This window comes from Helicoverpa zea, chromosome 18 (genome assembly GCF_022581195.2).
Source record: "Helicoverpa zea isolate HzStark_Cry1AcR chromosome 18, ilHelZeax1.1, whole genome shotgun sequence".
NCBI lineage: Eukaryota > Metazoa > Arthropoda > Insecta > Lepidoptera > Noctuidae > Helicoverpa > Helicoverpa zea.
This window is the reverse complement of record NC_061469.1, coordinates 2,878,563-2,898,480: the sequence shown is the minus strand read 5'-3', so window position 1 is coordinate 2,898,480 and position 19,918 is coordinate 2,878,563. Positions and strand designations below refer to the sequence as shown.

Below are 19,918 nucleotides of genomic sequence, written 5' to 3'. Positions count from 1 at the left end.
AAGAGACTTCAATATTTTTTTTAATCTAGCACAATGGATAAGAGTCTTTTAATTTTGTAGTCTATGGATTTTTTATTAGCGAGTTTTGACCAAAATGTACGTTATGATTGGAGAGCATGTCTTTATGCTCTTAAATTAGCATAGCTTGTAGCTAGTGTTCACTTTTTCTATGTTTCTTCTTCTTCTATCATAACAATACATAATACTACGCAAGAAAAATGAGTAATGACCGTCTAGAGAGCGCCTAATATAATAAAAGTGCGTGAGCCAAGTAATACTATTAAATAGAATTATATGTGTCATAATATTTCGTACAGTGGCGGCCCTAGGGGTGTGCGAACTGTGCCATCGCACAGGGCCTCGCGCTTGGGGGGGCCTCGCGCTACAACCCACACTAATATAAAAAAATATAATGTGTATATACATCTGGTCCAAGAAAAAAAAATTGCATTTTTCTTTATTTCTAATTCATTCTGCGTTTACTTTTTAAGTCCTCAATTTAACAAAAACTTGAAACACCAAAGTAACAAAAACAACTGGCTCTCGGTCCAGTCACGGATTCTTTTATTTTTGCTTAATTCCGAGTTTAATTTGAGAGTCCTTAAACAAACCATTTAAAAAAATTCGCGCTCGCTACGCTCGCGGTTGTTCACTTGACAGTATCAGACCGTTTCTTCTAACTTGATTAAACTACTTTTATGTCCCAAAACTCAAAAATTTTCGCGCTCGCTACGCTCGCGACTTCACCCTGCACTGTTGTTTATTATACAACTTTAGGTGGTTTAGTGACCCAAAGCTCAAAAATTTTTGCGGTCGCTATGCTCGCGGGCGAGCAGTAGCGGCGTAAGGGCGGAGGGGGCGGTCCGGCTGTCACCCATCTCTTTCTTGTTTATTTTTGTTTTAATATGATTACTTAAATTAACTCTTCAAAGTTTTTTTAAAAAAACCGCTAGCTTCGCTCGCGGTTTTTTCATAATTTCTCATTTATTCTGCGCTTACTCTTTGAGTCCTCAAGCTAATAAAAAGTTAAAGCACCGAACTTTCCACGGGTTTTTTTCAAACTTGTTTGAGTATTTTTGTGTTCCAAGACTCAAAAATTTTGCGCTCGCTGCGCTCGCGCTTTTCAGTAACTTTTTTCTTAAATCTTTAGGTATCATTGCGTCCCAAAATATGTATTTTCGCGCTCGCTACGCTCGCGCCTTTTTTCTTTACCTACGGCGGCCTCTTTTACTATACTGTTCCAAAACTCAAAAATTACGGGCTCGCTTCGCTAGCGCTTTAAAAGTTTGCAGTGATCTGTCTCCGGTTTCTTTATGGTAAACCTAGAAAAAAGCATCATGAATCATATGTACACGATTTTTAAGTACTTTAATTTATTTTGTCGGCCCTGAATCAGAAATACGAAGAGCTGAATATTATCTCGGTGCTGAAATATATATTAGAAAATAATTTAACTGAAATTTATCCCACTACCGAAATAGTCTTGAGAATTCGAATAATAAAATAATAATATCGAAAAAGCAGTTCTTCGAGGCTTAAAAATATTACAACATGTTTAAGGAATTCGATGACACAAGACATATAAACTGTAGTAAAAATAAAATTGTATTAATTTGTTTAACTTGAGCATTTCTCCTCAAACATGACGTTTAGCTAAATCAAAACACCAGCTTATTCTCGCAACACATACTTTTCACGTAAGACAAAGGGCCTCGCATAGACCTGCCGCACGTAGCCTCGCAATGGCTAGGGCCGCCGCTGATTTCGTACAGATCTGTGTATGTATGTTACTTCCTGACGCTCAAACGACTGAACCGAATTTGTTAAACTTGGCAGTAACCTTATTCAAATATCAGAATAGTATAGATAATTGAGGTTACTTTTTATCTGAATGCTTTCAAGATTATTAAATCAGTTCCGAATGGAACCGGGTGAATCAGCAGGAGAAAGATAGTTAATATTCTCCCTTGACGCATAAGGGTTAATATTGAAGATTACTATAATAGTTTTATATTTTATGTAGATCAACGCACTCAGATGACAAGATAAATATACAATAATAATTTAAGTTCGTAAATATCGTTGCACAATTATTTAATTATAACTTTATCCAGAATTGCCGATAATTTACAATACGTATATAATATGTACAATTTAAGAGCAATTCAATTAATCGTCTAGGGAGCGCCTTACAAAGACAGAAATAAACTTTACTGAACGCACCTAAACTGATATTTTTGAAAAACGAAAATGTCAACTATTCAATTTCAACAAAATTCAAAAGAAAATTGTGAAGTTGAAATATATTGTCTTGACATTATAAAACTGAAAGAAGACTGATAAATTTTTGGAAATTATTTGCTTAATTTTAAGCTATTTCAGGAATTATTTACCAGTTCATATTATCAACTAAATGGATTTTATTGTTGAAGCACCCCAAACAATGGCTAAAGCAAAAATTGTACCATCCGGATCTCTGAAAGTATGTTTAGCACTATAATTGTTAACATTGAGTTCTTTATAATAGATTGATTGTTGGATTAATTTACGTATATCAAAAAAAGAAATATATATGCTTTTCCAAATCAAGATAAATAATTATCTAGATTATTACACTAACCGTGAACGCATCAGTAAAGTGGCATCATCTGCATTTAGTTCGTAGAAAAGCCGCTTGGTGGATTCCTTTTCGGAAAATTGACGTCACGCAAACGCCATTTTGTAAAGTGTCCGCCGTAGTCAGTTTTCTGGGCACAGTGTAAAATACGTAATTCGCATGGTTTTGTGTACATTTAAAACATAAAGACAATCAAAATCACAGTTAACGTCTCGTACGTTAATCTCACAGACACAAAGTATGGAGGACAAGGCGTCATTAAAAGAACTGGATCAGTGGATAGAACAACTAAACGAATGCAAGCAATTGACAGAAAATCAAGTAAAAACGTTATGCGACAAGGTATTGTATCTTTGAATTCATTATTAGATAATGTGTGCAGTAGATTAGAGACCGATTCTATTACTTTTGTATACATTTTGACGGTGTTGGTAGCTATATGTTGTATGATTCATATACCTACATACAAGAACGCGATTCTACATCGTTATAGGTTGTGGTGGAAGCTGTCCGCCGTTGGTACGCTAATCGTTCCGGGATGTCGGGGGATGGAGAGAGTTCTGTAGTAGACTAGTTCAATCTCTGCGTTTACCACACCCAGCTATCCATCTTTTCTGGTTGATATTAGCCTAATTGGTTAGAAGATATTTTTAGACGCGGCACGGAAAGTCTGATAATCAATTAACACTAGTTTTGTATTTGAAGTCATACGACTGGTGGTTTGTGAATGTTTATCATGGATGTTTTCATTGATTTTTTTGCGGCAAAGGTAGATAGCGTCTTACGGCGGCTTTAGGACTTTTAGTCGTATCAACGTGATTTTCTTGGGATATACATAGTTTTTGTGTGTAACTTACATCCATCCATTATTTATTTATACTCTTATACAAAGTTACTACTATTTTAATTCCTGGAAGACCTACAACATTTGATACAAAGTAGGATTTGTTTGAGTTTAGTAAAAAATAAGGGTATTTATCTTTCTGGCTGATAAAAAAAGCTAATCACATGTTTCTTGATATAAAATGTGTTCATAAATGTCTTAGTACTTGTTTTGGGGACAGTACAAACTTCATCTTTACTATATCTTGAAATAATACCTACATTATACAGTAAAAAACTGTGTTTAAACTGAAATAGTCTGTTTTCTTCGAGTTCCAAATACACCCTGCATCATTTAGTAAATATTTTGAATGTGAATCTAGTTTGCTCATCAAACAAAGCTGACTTTTCCTGTCTTAATCAAATCAGCTGTACCCTCATTTTAAACTGTTGAGTCTTAATCTTTGCAATACTTATTCATAGTAAATTCACAATGATTTTCAATTTCATCTGTTATCAGGGTGACTCATTTTATTGTTTGTTTGTTTTGTTTAGTTTTCAAACTGAAAACAACTTGAAATGGCTTGTAATATAGTCAACATTAGACATTGCATATCTTGTTTTCAAAAACCGAGAATAACACTTTAATTGTTTTTCTGTAATTAATTTCAATATGAGTATACCAGATAGATAGGTAAGGTAGATATGAATGACCCATGAAGGGCACTGAGAGTTAATTAATGCACAAAAGCAAATGCAAGGACAAAATAATACCAAAAAGCGTAAAAACGGTATCAATGCAATTTATTTTGTAATTAGTTTGCTCTATTTAACTGTAGGTAAAATCATTGTTGCTTTAAGTGTGACAAGAATCAAATCATACTGTCATGCTCTGAGTACTTGAAATCTAGATATTGCTTTCTGTGTCATACATGTAACCTACTTGATAGCAATCAATACATTGAAACCTCATTTGTTTTCAAATTATCTAAGGTCATATTTGTAGAAAGTTTTTTAGTCAGTTTTCATGCCTAAAACCTCCTAAGTCTGACAAATACTATGCTGAAATCCTAATCAAAATTGGATGATGCAGACACACACTGACTGAGAACCTCCTTTTAGAAGTCTATTAAAAATGTAATTTGGAGGGTTTTTTACCAATTCTTTATGTTAATGGTTTGTAAGGTTCATTGATAGGGACAATGTATGTCCTGTTTAAGTACACAGTATTGTGTCACTGCATTGACAATTATCTGAAAGGATGTAGCTGCTAAGTGTTAATTAGTACACATGTAGAGTACCATCCGATACATATTACCATGAAATTAAGGTTATTCGAAGCAAAAGTCATTTTTTTGAAGATAAAGTCTTACTAAGTACTTTAATACAAAGATATGGGATTTATTTCTTCTGGTAGTAATAGCATATTCTACTAAAGTTTATGATTTCCAATTTGTAATTTACCTGTTTCAAAAAGTACTTAAGTATTTATTTTGCAAAATTATGACCATGGGAATTACATGTGTAGGATTTCCATTTATAGTTTTCCTCTGCAGCGTAAGTGGTCTTTAAAATAGCTTTTAGAATCATAAAATATCATTGTGTAAACATTTTATGTTTATTGATTAAAGTAATTGATGATAGTGACGTGCATATTATAAGTTGCTAATGTTACTTAGCGCCTTCTAACAACTTTGACTTTTCAGTCTGCTATCTGTTGTTATATCATGTACTTGCTTTTCTACTAGCATTTACTTTGAGATATCTTTAATTTGGAATGCTTATTTATTTACTGAAGTTTTTGACAATATGATTATCAGCATTTGGAAGTAATGGTTAAAAGTAAACCAAAATTTCATCATTTTTCGTTTTAACAAAACACATTATTTCAATATAGTCTTTCTCAGTAGTAGGTACTTGTGTATTCAAAAGAAGAGATTCTAGTCACAACGTGATGCTAGTCTACTAGCAGCCTTAGTTAACAGAACCTATAGATAAATAACACATTGAAAAATATGCATACAATGCTAATTATCTCTTATTATTCTATCGCTAAACTGCACGTGCTCTATACATATTTACACATTATTTCTATCGCCCACACATGTGCTGTCGCCTGCACAATTGCTTAGCATTGAGCCTCCCCAGACAAACTAGACATTCATGATTGAACTACGTTCATTTGGTTTTTGTAAAGTATTCACGCACGCCGATTTGCTAAGATATTCTATGAATCATCGATAGCATACGTCAGATGACGCTCTTTACTATGATAAGCTAAAACAAAGGAATCTTAATGTATTTTCATCATTTATGATATGGTGCCAGCTTTCTTCGGCCCGCGATTATCCATTACAGACGCTGGTCTGCCAATTCTTAAATTATTCATGAATTAAAATGGCTAGTTTGAATGGTACGCAGTGTTAATAAAAACGCTTTGACGGCTAACAGCGCGGGATAAGTTGCAGCTGGTACTAGAATGTTTATTTTTTACTACAAAACTGTATAGAAGAACCGTTCAAAGTAATGTTACCGAGCTGCTTCTATTTCTTATGTTGTCGTTCTAAAATATTATACCGGTGTTGTCATACTTTTGTTATCAAATTCGTCAAGGTCTAAGAAAGACTAGAAACTAATGTTGACCTTTTTCGCGGTAGCATACAAAACGCTATGTTGTGAGACCACTTAAAACGAGTGTGTCGTCATGTAATCGTGTTGTGCTAATTTATTCCTAAGTTTGTATAGGTTGATAGAAATTGTACTGCGTCGAAAAGAATTTGGCAGCTCACGGACACCATGATCACTCGAATACCATCTTCTTATCGCATGCACAACTTTTGCTAATGAATATACTGACCTAATCATTTAAATCGAGTTAGATGATCCGAGACCTAAGATATTAAAGTACTAAAAGACCTCGAACCATACGTACTAAATAACTATGATTCATTATAATGAACGATAAAAGTTCCATCATCCATCAGTATCAGATATTTATAACGGAACAACATTGCAATTTCGCCATATCAGTACACGAAAATAGATATATTTTTTTCGTAGAAACGTCAGCGTCAAAGTAAAATATTGTCGTCGGGTCTTTCACCCTTTCCGATCCATAGACTTTCGTAAAGGGTAGACTGCACGCAATATGTTTTAAAAGGGAAAAATAATAAACATGCATTTGGTATGGAAAACAATATTTCATCGCGCAGGTTGTGGTCGTTAACAAAATCCTTGAAATATCTAATTTTGACCTTTGATCGCGTATCAATCCACATTATAATAATATTAAATGAATAAAGTAATTTGTTTCCATAGACGACATGTAATACATTAGTTACTTTGTAGATTCTTTTACTTAACATTGTACACGTTCCTTGAATGTTGATTCGTAAATTCGATGTCTACGTAGTCTATGCTAATTTCGGAATACAGATAACGCATTAAATCGTAAAAAAATCAACAGATTCTATTCGAGTTCGTGAATAGAAATCGAATAACAATGCCGCTGAATAGCTTCTGTCCGTTTTAACAATTGAGATAATTCATTACAATCAGATCGGTGCTATTGTTACATGCCTTTTTAGGGATAAGTAATCGTGACAATAAATTAGGTTTGTTTATTTTAAAGCGCCATATTAATTTATGTATAAATATTTTCTGACAAATAAGGACACAATGAAATGGCTGAGGAATTCTAATGAATGGTGGTATCAATTTATTATTCTATTTTTACATCAATACGTATTTCTACTATCAAACATTAAAGATTGGTGCAATAAAAATACCTTAGCGTGTTCACAAAAAGCCTTGCCCAAGCCTAAAAGTAGGCAAGTCCGGCGCACCCTGGGCTACCGCCTACTAGGAGCTACTTGATGACTTGCAAAATTCATCACGACACCCGCTCCGTTACATTCAGGAACAAAGTAGAAAGAATTCACACCATGAATTCCAAGCACACTTGGACCAAGTCACTTCTGTTCACATTTTGACATTAGCGCCATACAAATTATGTCAAATTCCTATCTTTAGTAAACAAAACAAAAGATAGATACAATATTGGGAACGGCTTAGACGATATAAAACAGTAATAACTAGTTTCCTTACATAATAAGTTATATAAAACTAGTGTGGCTACATTTATTTCAGTGGCCGCGGATCTTATATGTAGTGCTATCGTTATTTCTGCACCGGGAGCCTATCCGCCCTTCTATTGATTACACGTGACCCGCGTCAACCTGAATACGAGCAATAACTTTTAAGTTATGAATGCTTTGTTTCGTTTCGCGTTTTATGGTAGTTTTCCGGGTTTCGAAGTACCTACGTTGTGTGTGGGGTGCGTTCTGATGGTAAAAATTAGAAAGATTTTTTATAATATGGCAACAAGATAAAATGTAAGAAAGGTTTTTATGTATCAATAAAAGTTAAAGTTAATTTAATTAATTTAAAGACATTTAGACGACCCTTATGTCAATGACCTCTCTAATCGGAAAACCAATACATGGATTATTTTTCGGATGATCACAAAAAGACTTGGACTCTCTTTTTACAATTTTTAATAGGTAATTTATTATCTTGGGTTCTGTGGATATAGTAAAACATTGTTAATACACAATAATTAAGTCCTTCTACATTTCGATCAAATTACGACATTAACTTTTAATGAGATAAATATGTCTATAACCTAGAACCTATTGATTTTGATTAAAAAAAAATGTAATGGTTTTTGTAGCGTTACTAAATTCTAAGCTATTTAATAGCTATTTTATAGTCATTTTTACCCGACTACAAAAAAGGAATAGGTTCGCAATTCGTGGGAATCTTTTATTTTTTTACATTAACCATCGTTGTTATAAAAGAAAGAATACCCACGCTTAGCGTAGTCCTTTCCTTTGTACCTTAATTACATGTCATTAACACTCTGTAATCTTTATCTTTTCTTTGTATTTCTAGGACTTCTTGTCACAATTATTTATCTCTAGTATTTTTTTTTATAAGGACTCGAGGAGAACAGAAAAATTCAAGTCATTATGAAATGCCTAAATTGGGAAACTAGGAATTATTGTAATGATGATACCGCAAAATCTATACAAAAATAGTTTCCAAAAAAAGTGTAATTATTGTTTTTCTAAAAGATTAGCAATTCCACAATTTCAAATATTTACTTTTCTATAAAATTAATATATGTTATCAATGTTCTTTACTGACGCATATAAACCGTATCAGAGGCTAGTTATTTCTACGTAATTTATATCTATCTTTATAAAAGATTTTATCGCATCGCGACTGGGTAATCTCGGGTGCTCATAATCTTAAGCATGACCCTAACTGAATTACCACTATTAATCTATCGAAGAACTATTGAGGCACCTTCATTAATATTTATGGTCACGTAATCTACATATTTACACGTATTTTTATTACATATTTGAATGGTAACGTAGGTAGTTATGGAAAGTGAGCCAAAAACGCTCAATCCTTGGCTGTGTGAGAGTAGGCCTGTGCCCAGCAGTGGGCCGATAAAAAGGCTGAAGATGATGAGAGCCTTTTTTATTTTTTTTTTGAAGTAAGCATTCAAAAATTACTAAGCCTTTCTAACATTCGAAAGAGGTGTAATGCGTTCCAAGACAAGTGGCCTATGTTATGGAATTAAAACAAACAATACCATATTATGACGTCACTTTATAGCCATATCGTTTAGAAATTTCTATGTCCTATCCAAATAAGTATGTGATGACTAGTTACCACCAGCCCGCGATGGTTAAATAGACTATTGTTGGTTCTTCATTGTTCTGACTCGTAGCAGAAATTAATGTTGGAAAACTAAAAAGGCAATCAATTATGAACTTATCAAGACATTTTATCAACTGCTTTCTAAAAGCTGGTTTATTTTTAAGGGTTCTATAGCAAAAACAGTCGTTCGTTTCGTTTCACACGCCCATCTCTAGAATGAAGTGGTTACTCAAGAAACTTGTATCTTTTGTAATGGCTGTTACAATGTTGTTGTAATATTGTTATGAGTACTGCAGATTTTATTACTTTAATTAGAGAATCAGAAGGCCGTTTCTTCTTTTCTGATCATGTCTTCAGAATTTAGACCGTCTATGGCGGTTTTGTCAGTGAAGCTTTTCCAAAGTATTTGATAGGTTGGGTTATCGATCCAAACTCGGAAGATGCCTCCCGTCATCACATCAAAATAATTTTGCGAGATCAAGCAATTCGCTTGAGCACAATTTTAGCAATGATACCCCCAGGGTTGTTTATCGTTTCGCTGTATGGGGCAAAACCAATGCCATTCGGAACGTCCATTTACGACCTTTTTCGATGAAGACCAAACTTCAATATTGAGGTCAAGTGTTCGTTTTGTAAACAGTGAAATATTTGTTTTGGACCATAGTCGAAGTTTTTAGTTTTATGTGTTGAATTTTGCAATACTTGAGAAGGTAACAGGATGAAAGAACGCTTAGATTGAATGCATTGGCGTCATGATTGTTATCGCTCATACTACATCATGATGAGTGGACGATTTAATTGTTTGTTTTGTGTTTATTGATTTTTGTTTTGACACTTGTAGTATGGGAAACCCTTTAGATTATCCTGTTGACCTTCATTGATATCTCTATACTAGGAAGTAATATACATTCCACCCTTGAAAACAAATACCTACCCACTTACACATTCCATTCATTCTTTTCAGGCAAAGGAGATCCTTACAAAGGAGTCTAACGTCCAAGAGGTGAAATGCCCGGTGACCGTCTGCGGGGATGTCCACGGACAGTTCCACGATCTTATGGAGCTGTTCCGCATCGGCGGCCGTTCCCCTGACACCAACTACCTATTCATGGGAGACTACGTCGACCGTGGCTACTACAGCGTCGAGACCGTCACATTGCTCGTCGCACTTAAGGTAAAATTATTGCACTGTGTACTAAACAATCAATGGGTGACGTAAGCGCTTTCAGCGAAAGTGTGACGCCTGTTAGACGCGTATGACTGAGTGGTGACGAAATCCGGTGATTTTAATGGTCACTGATGACTCGATGGGTGACGGACTGCAATTATTGGATTAGTTTGGCATGATACATAAGCTAAACTTTAAAAATATCATTGGTTTATATAATTATGTATCTAATGGATTGCAATTTTATTCAAATAACCTCATCTCATCACACAAGAGATTTGAATGTCAGAAACTCAAGGGCAACAAACAAAACACGATCACCAGTCATGTGTGCATACAAACATTTTATTTTGCTTGGCCAACGTATCCAATTCGCTCACAGTTCACCATATTTCCATAGACCGGAAACCTTATTCTATAAATAACTTTTATACTCCTTTGCTTGAACGCGGGGTGTTCGGTACATTATGTGATATTGTAACTGTCATGATCTCTGCGAGACGGTAAAAACTTCTCACAATCATGCTACGTACTTTTCTTAGCAGAAATAACAGTATTCAACCATCATACACAATTTTGCTGGCAATATTTTCTAACGACTTGACATTACAGTAACACTACGTTTTTACTGAATAAAACTGGAATACCAAAAGTCACCTTCAGTGAAATTCAAATTGCTGCGTGCATTTGGTCGCGAGTTTCCACGAAATAAGCAATCCTATATCGATTGAAATGTGCTAGAAATGAGTCAGTAATTTGCTTTGAATAAACGTAATAAAATCATCTGTATCCCGGCTCACGGCTGTATCAACAACTCCAATTGGTTCGAAACAACATCAGAATCGGAGCTAAATCGAATTAGCATCGATAAAAACGCGTATACGATTCTCTCGATTTAATTTCCATGTCTGCTCATAGTGGACATGTATACGAATTATCTTTTGAATGAAAAGAAATTTCACAAACAATTTCTTTGTCTATCAGGATATTTTTCACGTGAGAATGACGACTGTGGTTATCAGCTGGTATCTTTGATAAAGTTCGGTCACTGTTTACATAGCCTTATCAACGTAACTTCATAATGAGGTACTTTATTATTGCACTGAGTCTAAATTAGGTGTATATGGGAGGCCATTAAACAATTCCTATCAGTTAGAAATACCTAAAATTAGATGACATTTATAACACAATGGGTATCGTTATCTCAATAATGACATTGTTATAAATGTGTAAACAAATGTTATTTATGTCATGTTTTCTGGGAAGAAGGAAATGAGCATGACAAAATAACATTTCTGATTTCGCTGTAGTAGTCAGTGTTAACGAAGACCTACCCACTTTCCAATTAATTTATTTTTGCCTGGAGCTGTCATTTACATGAAACACAATAGCTTTAATTGTGCAGTGGGTTGTTTTGTTCAATTAATTATTCTTTTGCGACCCTAAAATACTAGTTAATTTAACTAAGCTGTTTTTGTACCAAGTAAAATAAATGTAGATTTAAATTTTTATGTTCTCGCCTGCACATCTTAACGAGTCATCTTAGAATGTTTAATGTGTATTGTAATTGACCTTTGCTTGTTACTGAACCTTGTATTAATGTCAAACCAACTCAGAAAATTGATGTACACCGTTAAATATGTATAGGTTACATTTTCTACAAACGAGCAAAAGTATTACCTTAGCAACATGTAAAATTAAGCAATAAATTACCATTTAGAAATACTGAAGTAAGTTTTCAGAAGCTACGCACAAAACGGCACATGCGTTCACAAAATTAGTCACCTTTCGTGACTACAAGGACGAAACTATTTTGACCGAGGTTGTAAACATATGAAACCATTTCACTTTCAAAATGTAACTTTACTTACTGAGTAGGAAAACGTGTTAACTGAATACAACTCGCGTGTTACGACTAGCCTGTGCCGCAGAACGTTTAACTTTAAATTATTATTTTAAAATAGCCCATAGATTATATTATTTCTCACCAAGTTCATTAAATAGTTACTCGCTTGATTGGATGTCCAGGACTTTTACGAATGGAATGTTTCGATGAATGTCTGTGACTTGATCTACCGGTTCTCAACCGTGAGCCATCAGTAGTGGGCGTCTTCATAGAAGTACTGATAAAATACTCCATACATACGCAGTAATTGGATAAAAATAAATCGAAGCATCTTACTCAGCTGCAATTGAAAAATTTCCAGGTCCGATACCGCGAGAGAATAACCATCCTCCGCGGAAACCACGAGTCGAGGCAGATCACCCAAGTATACGGCTTCTACGACGAATGCCTCCGCAAATACGGCAACGCGTCCGTATGGAAGCACTTCACCGACTTGTTCGACTTCCTGCCCCTGACTGCGCTGGTGGACGGTCAGATCTTCTGCTTGCACGGAGGCCTCAGCCCCTCCATTGACACGCTCGACCACATTCGCGCCCTCGACCGCCTGCAGGAAGTGCCGCATGAAGGACCCATGTGCGATCTGCTCTGGAGTGACCCTGATGATAGGTGAGTGTGCTGCTATGACCTTGAACTCGAGAATCAATTTGTACCTGTATGACGTATAGAACAGTCCTTAGGAATCCTAATGATTGATATGATGGATATGTCATATCAATCAGGCTTAGTTGAACATGTGTAAGTATAGAATACATTTTTAGGTCTGGCGTTGAGTTAATGTTTCCTCCACCATGTTTAGGGTGGTAATTTAACGTAATAAGGCTAAACTTAGGTATTATACTTAAGTAAATTGTACGTTGTCTAAAAGGTAAATATTTTCACGTTACTCATTGAATAGTAAACTTTATACGTCTGACGTTGTACGATAAACGTTTTAATAGCCCACAAATTGTGTAACGATGGAAGGATGCGTAACAGGAAATTGTCATGAAACCTTATAACAAGTGCTTACGTGTCGCATATCGGCTCTCCGCCGCAAAACATGACAGTTTACGTAAGGTCAATGCATTTTACGTAATTCATGTTATAAGATTTACTGGGCAAGCACCCAGAAGATGCGTGGTTGCACTCGATAACAAAAATAACGTATTTGTACCACAATAAACACCTCCGGGAGTCAAGGACGTACAACGTATCATCCGCGATATAATTATAGCCGCGATGAAGCCGACGCGTCCTAAGCGTTATCTCCCTAAGTGGGTGACACTAACTAGGTTATTTTATTGATTTTCCGATATCTACTACATGTACATGTTTTCTTGAAGTTGTACCGAATTCGGTGGTAACCAATGACCTTGATATAGCAAGATTCGTTCCTGATTAAGTTGGTAGGACTGTTTGTTTGCACGCAATGTCTGGGGACTAATGAGTTACTCGTTTAATCGGGCGCTGCGAGTTCCGGAAACATATAATTAAGACATTGACTAGAAATAGATATTGAGTGACTTATAGGGGAAATAACTTGTTATCGCTGTTGTTTATATTCGTAAATGGAAAATGGCGACGTAACATAATGCAGAAGTTATGCCCGCAATATTTATTTTTACCCGGCTGCCAAGAAGGGGTATGGTTATCGTGCCCACCTTGTGTGTGTGTAATGTGTGTATGTCTGAATGTAATATTCTTTATTACTTCATATCTCCGAAACGGCTAAATAGATTATGCCAATCAGGGTATGTCTTGATTACCCAAGAGTTCTTAGTTTTCTTAAAGAATCAAGTAAACTAGCATAGTATAATTCTTGGCAGACAGGTAAAAGTAAGCTATAAAGTGACTATTAAATAAATTGGATAAATATCTTTTCAATGATAAGCTTCAACGTCCCGTCACTAAATGCTAAGCTGATTTACAAGAAAATGTCGTTATTTAACTCATTACAAGGCTGACTAACATCGTCATTGAGGTGTTCTTGTTTAATTTACAATTGCATCATCGTCACATTCTTAGAAACACGGGCACCTAATAATAAACACATTAAAATTTAAAATACTTATTATCACTTTAATAGTCACAAGTAATAATATAAATAGTTTTAATGTGTACTTAATTCCCAGTCCATAAATTATGTTGACATTTGTTTGAAGAGCTTGGGAAACCCCGATTGTTCCTTTAAGTTTCATCAGCTTAGGACTTTTCCTCTTGTAAAACTTAGGCTACTACTAATACATACAAATACGTATAATCAAAACAAATTGGGAAATAACCATGAAGCTATTGGCCATACTTTTTTATGGGAATTTACAGTTGGAAATGGGCAAATAGATACGAACTTTACTTTTTGTAACGTTCGAAAGGGAATACATAATTTGGAGTTTTGGGAGTCTATGATTTGGAGTCAATGACATTGTATTTCAAAATCAAAAGTCATTTATTTAAAGTAGGCTGAAAATTAGCACTTTTTGAAGGTCAAATTTACAAAAGACAGCCCGCTAAAACGCCCGCCCTTCACCACCATTTAAGCTAATACATGTTCTATTTTCACAAACAGAGGCGGATGGGGCATATCGCCGCGTGGCGCCGGCTACACTTTCGGCCAGGACATCTCGGAGACGTTCAACCACAGCAACGGGTTGACGCTGGTCTCCAGGGCCCATCAGCTCGTCATGGAGGGCTACAACTGGTGCCACGATAGAAATGTCGTCACTATATTCTCAGCACCCAATTACTGCTATAGGTAAGTCTTAAAACACCCCCTAATTTGTCTTGGACTGTGTTTGGTAAAACTTGATTGATTATTTTTGAATCATCAACTTCCTCCTGCCCTTATCTCAATTTTACTTGGGGTTGGCTGATCATTTGTTAATATTTAGATGTAATAAAATACCACTCTTCTATGGTCCTTTTGGAGACATAACTCGATAATCTTTAGTAGTGAGATCAACTGAAGGAAAAAGTTTTCTTGTGCTGGTTAGTTAACAGATTATTGTAGTGGCAATTTAAGTCACATATATTGGGAAGTACAAAACAAGACAGTTGTACCGGACATACTTAAATATTTCACTGACACATAAATTCAGGAAAAATCCTTCAATATTTTGTCTTTACATAACAATCTCAAGTTTCCTCAACAATTAAATGCACAATTACCAATTTCGAGGCTAGTTATTCCATGCAAAACCTCTTGACGTAATATTCCTCGAATTTACTACAAGTCTTGTCCTCCAATTATATGACAAATGTTGGTCCCCAACTTATGCAAAGTTGGGGACCAACATTTGTAATCTCCGGTTCTAGAGGACAACAGCATCAACATAAATCGTACATTGAGGTCGACCGAAGCTTAACAATGAACGAAATTGACTGTTTAGCATAAGACCTTCAATACAAATTATGCACTTTGTGCGAAATGTTCCCCACACAATTTGCATAAACTCGCGAATTTACGCCAGACATATATTAATATCCTAGCTACGAAATAATATCGCTTTTGATAGCATATGTTATTTTTATGAGTCCAATATTTCGTTGATAACGCTGTAACTGTTTAATAATAGAATACTTCCTCGTTTATCGAGTATAATTGGCTGATTCGCGATTTATAAACTTGAAATTTGTGATTTCAAGCTAATTTTTTCATGACAAAATGTAAACTACCTAACGAGTCTTAAGAAAAATTCATGTATGATTATTTTATCTAAAAAGTATGTATGGTTTGTTGACACATCAGAATTCTTCAGATATGCGAAAGTAATCTGACTGAAAACCGGAGAAAGTTTCCTCAAGTCCCATCTCGGCACACCTAGCCCCATATATCATACGATAAGATAGCCAGTGCAGTCGCATACAACAATATGCTCTTATGCAATGTTCTAATGTAAACGTTTGTTTCAGATGCGGTAACCAAGCCGCCATTATGGAATTGGATGATGCGCTTAAGTACTCATTGTAAGTATATTGTTTATATCCTTATTATCTACAAAACCTTAGTACACTCACTAAGTATATGACGTCACAGAAATGTCAAAAGTTTAATGACCTCACTGTCTTGTATCAGACGTCGTTCTTACTACAGAACAGACTAACATTTCAGAAAGAAGGATTAGCTGCATTTAAATGAAATATTCTGATCACGTGTATTTCTAGAACAATTAGCACTTAATTCTAGACGACATATCTTAAGTAGGTCTAAATATGTTTAGCTTAGTTGAAGGGTTTCAGTACTTCAAGGCGTTGAGATTCACGAGCGTGTACTTCAACTTCACCTTGTATTTGTGAAATAGTCAATAAAGTGTTTTTCCACTGTTATATGCTAGGCTTTATAGACTTTCGATAGTATCTGCTAATAGGTATTAGGATTTTGGAATGATTATCAGCGCAAAGTGATGACATAAATTTGAACTCCACATCAAATTTTAAATCGATAAATTCGATTATTATAAAATGGATAATGGAAAATATGACCTAATGCAGTAGTAACGTAATTAGCTGTTTGTGTTAGAATGTTTATTAATCAGTGTAATGTTTGCCTACAGCCTTCAGTTCGACCCGGCTCCGCGACGTGGCGAGCCGCACGTCACGCGACGGACGCCAGATTATTTCATGTAGGCTGCACGTAAGTACAATTTGGTTTATTCATTTTACATGAAAAACGTACAGGCTAGATAAAACTACTGAGTAAGGCTTATACAGGCGTAGACAGGTCGTGGTTGTCATGAGTTAAGTTTTAAGAGATGTTGATCGTGGAACTCCTGTATCTGTTGCTAAGAATCCCCTTATGTGCCGACTATTAGAATCGTGCCTTATCGTGTTATTTGCGTGTTGGATGCAGCTGTTGTCTGCTCTGGCTTAGGTGAGAGCTTTAGTATAATGTGTATGTATTGTTCCAGAGGAGGCGCATATGAAGGGGGCGGCAAGCGTGCGGGGCCTGGCGTGCGCGCGGCGGCGGCGCGGCGGGCGCGGGGCCCGCGGCGGCGGCGTGCTGCGCGGCGGCGTGGCGGGCGCGGCCGCCCGGCGCGAGCGCCGCGCCGTGCTGGACAGCCTGGTGCGGGTGGCGCACTGGCTGGCGCACGTGTAGCGCACGTGTAGCGCACGTGCGTCCGGCGCCGCGGCCGCCGCGCGACTGCCCCGCCGCGCTTTCATTTGTAAGTGGTTGTCACCAGTCGAGTCGTTAGGTTCTTGCCGTTCACTGTGCATTCGCTCCGCGCTAGTTATGCTGGTATGTTCATGTCCTGCGGAGCCCCGGCCTCCGTCGATATCCCGATGTACCGGACACTATTGGACCTCATTAAACTCGTACGTTTACTAAAACGGTAGTTTTATTTCGCTCTCGTCTCGCATCCCTCGGATCGACAGCGACCTATGGACATACCATCATAATGTTATCTTTGGTGACTAAATGTGCGCCCTATTGGATTCCCATAAAGCTTATGATCTTACATCTAATGTGCAGTAATGGAACTTATAATTAGTGAAACAACATAATTATTGTCAATCTAGCAAATGTATGATGTTTTTCGATTTAAGTTACTGTAGATCAAAATCTGTCGAAGTGCATCCTGTAATTTTGTATTTTTAGTTGCTTTACAAATGAACTATTAAAAGATTTTTTTACAATTTGATATTTACATTACACAATACTACATACTACGGGGGTATTGATCTGTCGAGGTCTACAAAGCAATAGCAAGCATTTAGTTTTATGACAGAATGGCATTATGTAATTATTTTTATTTTATAATTATTATACAAAATAAATTTAGTTCGACTGTAAGTCTGTAAAAGTATTAGGATTTTTAATTGTTTATATACCCCAGTGCAATCATTCTGTCATAAAATGTCTGAGAGAACAAGTTCTGCATTTTGAGATTTATTATTCAAAATTCTCCTTTTCTTGTGCCACAGTACCTGTATGACATGGAATAGTGATTCACAAGAGTGGAGCTTTAAGTTCTTTTTATTCTATATTTGATTATAAAATAAATAATTTTAGGTAATTGTGTAAATACCTAAAGATCAAGGCACCCGAGAGGTTGTTATTGTTTAAACTAAGTGTCGAATACTTTCCCATTAATGTACTCAATTCATAAAGGAGGTAAGTAACTAAATATATTAATAACAATTTTATATGAGATCATTGCGAACTGGGAAATTGTTTTATAACATCTTAGGATAGAAATTCGTAACAAGGGGGTTATATTGAAAGTGTTGAAGCATGTTTTTTAAGATTACATACTCACTAATTAGCCCTGGTTTCCTTATACAAAGCATTTTTTTTCTATTTATAGAATAACTGACAAAAGCAATTTTTTTATTCCATTTTCCATGTAGAAAACGTGTACTTATTTTAGAATCTGAACAGTGGACAGTTTCTTTTGTCAGTGCCATCTTTCAATTTAAAATAAAATTTCAGATTTATAAAATAATTGTAATATTATTTTTATTTCCTAAATTAAACGCGTGCGTACTAATTATACAAAGACCTTACCCACCAATGACACCTGAAGCCACACGTTTCGTTGATCTAAGTATTAAGTATGTAAGTTATAGATAAAAAATAAAATATAATATCCTTAAAGAAAAAAAAAATAACAAAAAAAAAATGAGAATGTATGGCGACCCTCGTTCGCGTGAAATAAACAATGGATAACTGTAGCACAAGTTTGATTTCTCTGCTTTTGGCATTATTTCACCCGATCGAAGCTCGTGTAAAATTAAGGCTTTCCTGGCAAACTGCATAGGCGATCGACATAACTATTGAGAAACTCTTGATCTTTTGTATGCATGGTGTGTTCATGTATAAATGGGACTGGATACTGTTGATAATGCGCCGACTACAGATAAACATACTTCCATCTGGATTCGCTACACAATGGCAATAATTTAAAATGTAAACACAGTACGGTAAATAATTATTCTTGCAACGTGTACTATGCCTGTTGATAGGAATTAGATATAATAAATAAAATTAATTATAAAATTCAAGGGTTTTCTTTTACCATTCCAATGTAGAAATAAAAACCAGCGGTACATGAAAATATATTATTTATTATAGTAATTATAATACATTGTTTTGCAGTTATTTCTGCATTTTATACATTAGACTAACGGATAATATCATTGAATTTATCGTGGATTACTTTTTGCCCCGTACGCTAACGAAGACAGAAGAATTTCTTGCCACAGTGCTTTAGGTATGGATTTTCAAATATTTTAAGTAGGTATGACACAATACAGGAAGTTTCAAAAATAAATCTCAATTTGTTGACTTGGCGTACAGGGTAACCTTTTCGACAAAAATACTATATGCCAATAACATCGAAAATACGATACATTATACTTCGGCCGTTCAGAGAATGCGTTCCTGACACCTATCAGTTAGTCACGACTAGTGATGGGCACAACATAACACTGAGTTCGTTACCGTTCCTTCAAAATGAACCGCCGCATTATTTTAAGATTATTTTCGTTTTAAATTGGCGGAATCATTTGTTTTATATTTTAGTTATTTAAGTGGAAACCAAAAAAAGGTAATATTCATATAATAAAATTGTTTTATTTATTCTTTGTTACAAGTACATTGAATTGAATGTGCGAACAGAATATTAATCAGACTCCGATTTGCTTGAGGAGGTGGTGTCTTCATCATCATCTTCGCCTACATGTATAATTATATTAT

General features: G+C 35.5%; 1 protein-coding gene across 1 annotated transcript; it reads left to right on the top strand.

Moving 5' to 3' along the window:
- The first annotated feature begins 2,683 nt into the window (after window positions 1–2,683).
- On the top strand, window positions 2,684–19,219 carry LOC124639087 (serine/threonine-protein phosphatase 2A catalytic subunit beta isoform). Its single transcript, XM_047176311.1, has 8 exons — window positions 2,684–2,959; window positions 10,137–10,346; window positions 12,548–12,852; window positions 14,792–14,977; window positions 16,135–16,188; window positions 16,776–16,855; window positions 17,130–17,175; window positions 17,356–19,219. The coding sequence occupies exons 1-6, from the start codon at window positions 2,858–2,860 to the stop codon at window positions 16,846–16,848; spliced, it is 930 nt and encodes a 309-aa protein (XP_047032267.1). The 5' UTR covers window positions 2,684–2,857; the 3' UTR covers window positions 16,849–16,855; window positions 17,130–17,175; window positions 17,356–19,219.
- Window positions 19,220–19,918: the final 699 nt, after the last annotated feature.

Bases quoted from the DNA above. Each gene is read 5' to 3' on its own strand.
- LOC124639087 (XM_047176311.1), top strand. From the start codon at position 2,858: ATGGAGGACAAGGCGTCATTAAAAGAACTGGATCAGTGGATAGAACAA. The intron at 2,960-10,136 runs GTATTGTATCTT...CATTCTTTTCAG, and splicing joins TAAAAACGTTATGCGACAAG to GCAAAGGAGATCCTTACAAA. The intron at 16,189-16,775 runs GTAAGTATATTG...GTTTGCCTACAG, and splicing joins GATGCGCTTAAGTACTCATT to CCTTCAGTTCGACCCGGCTC.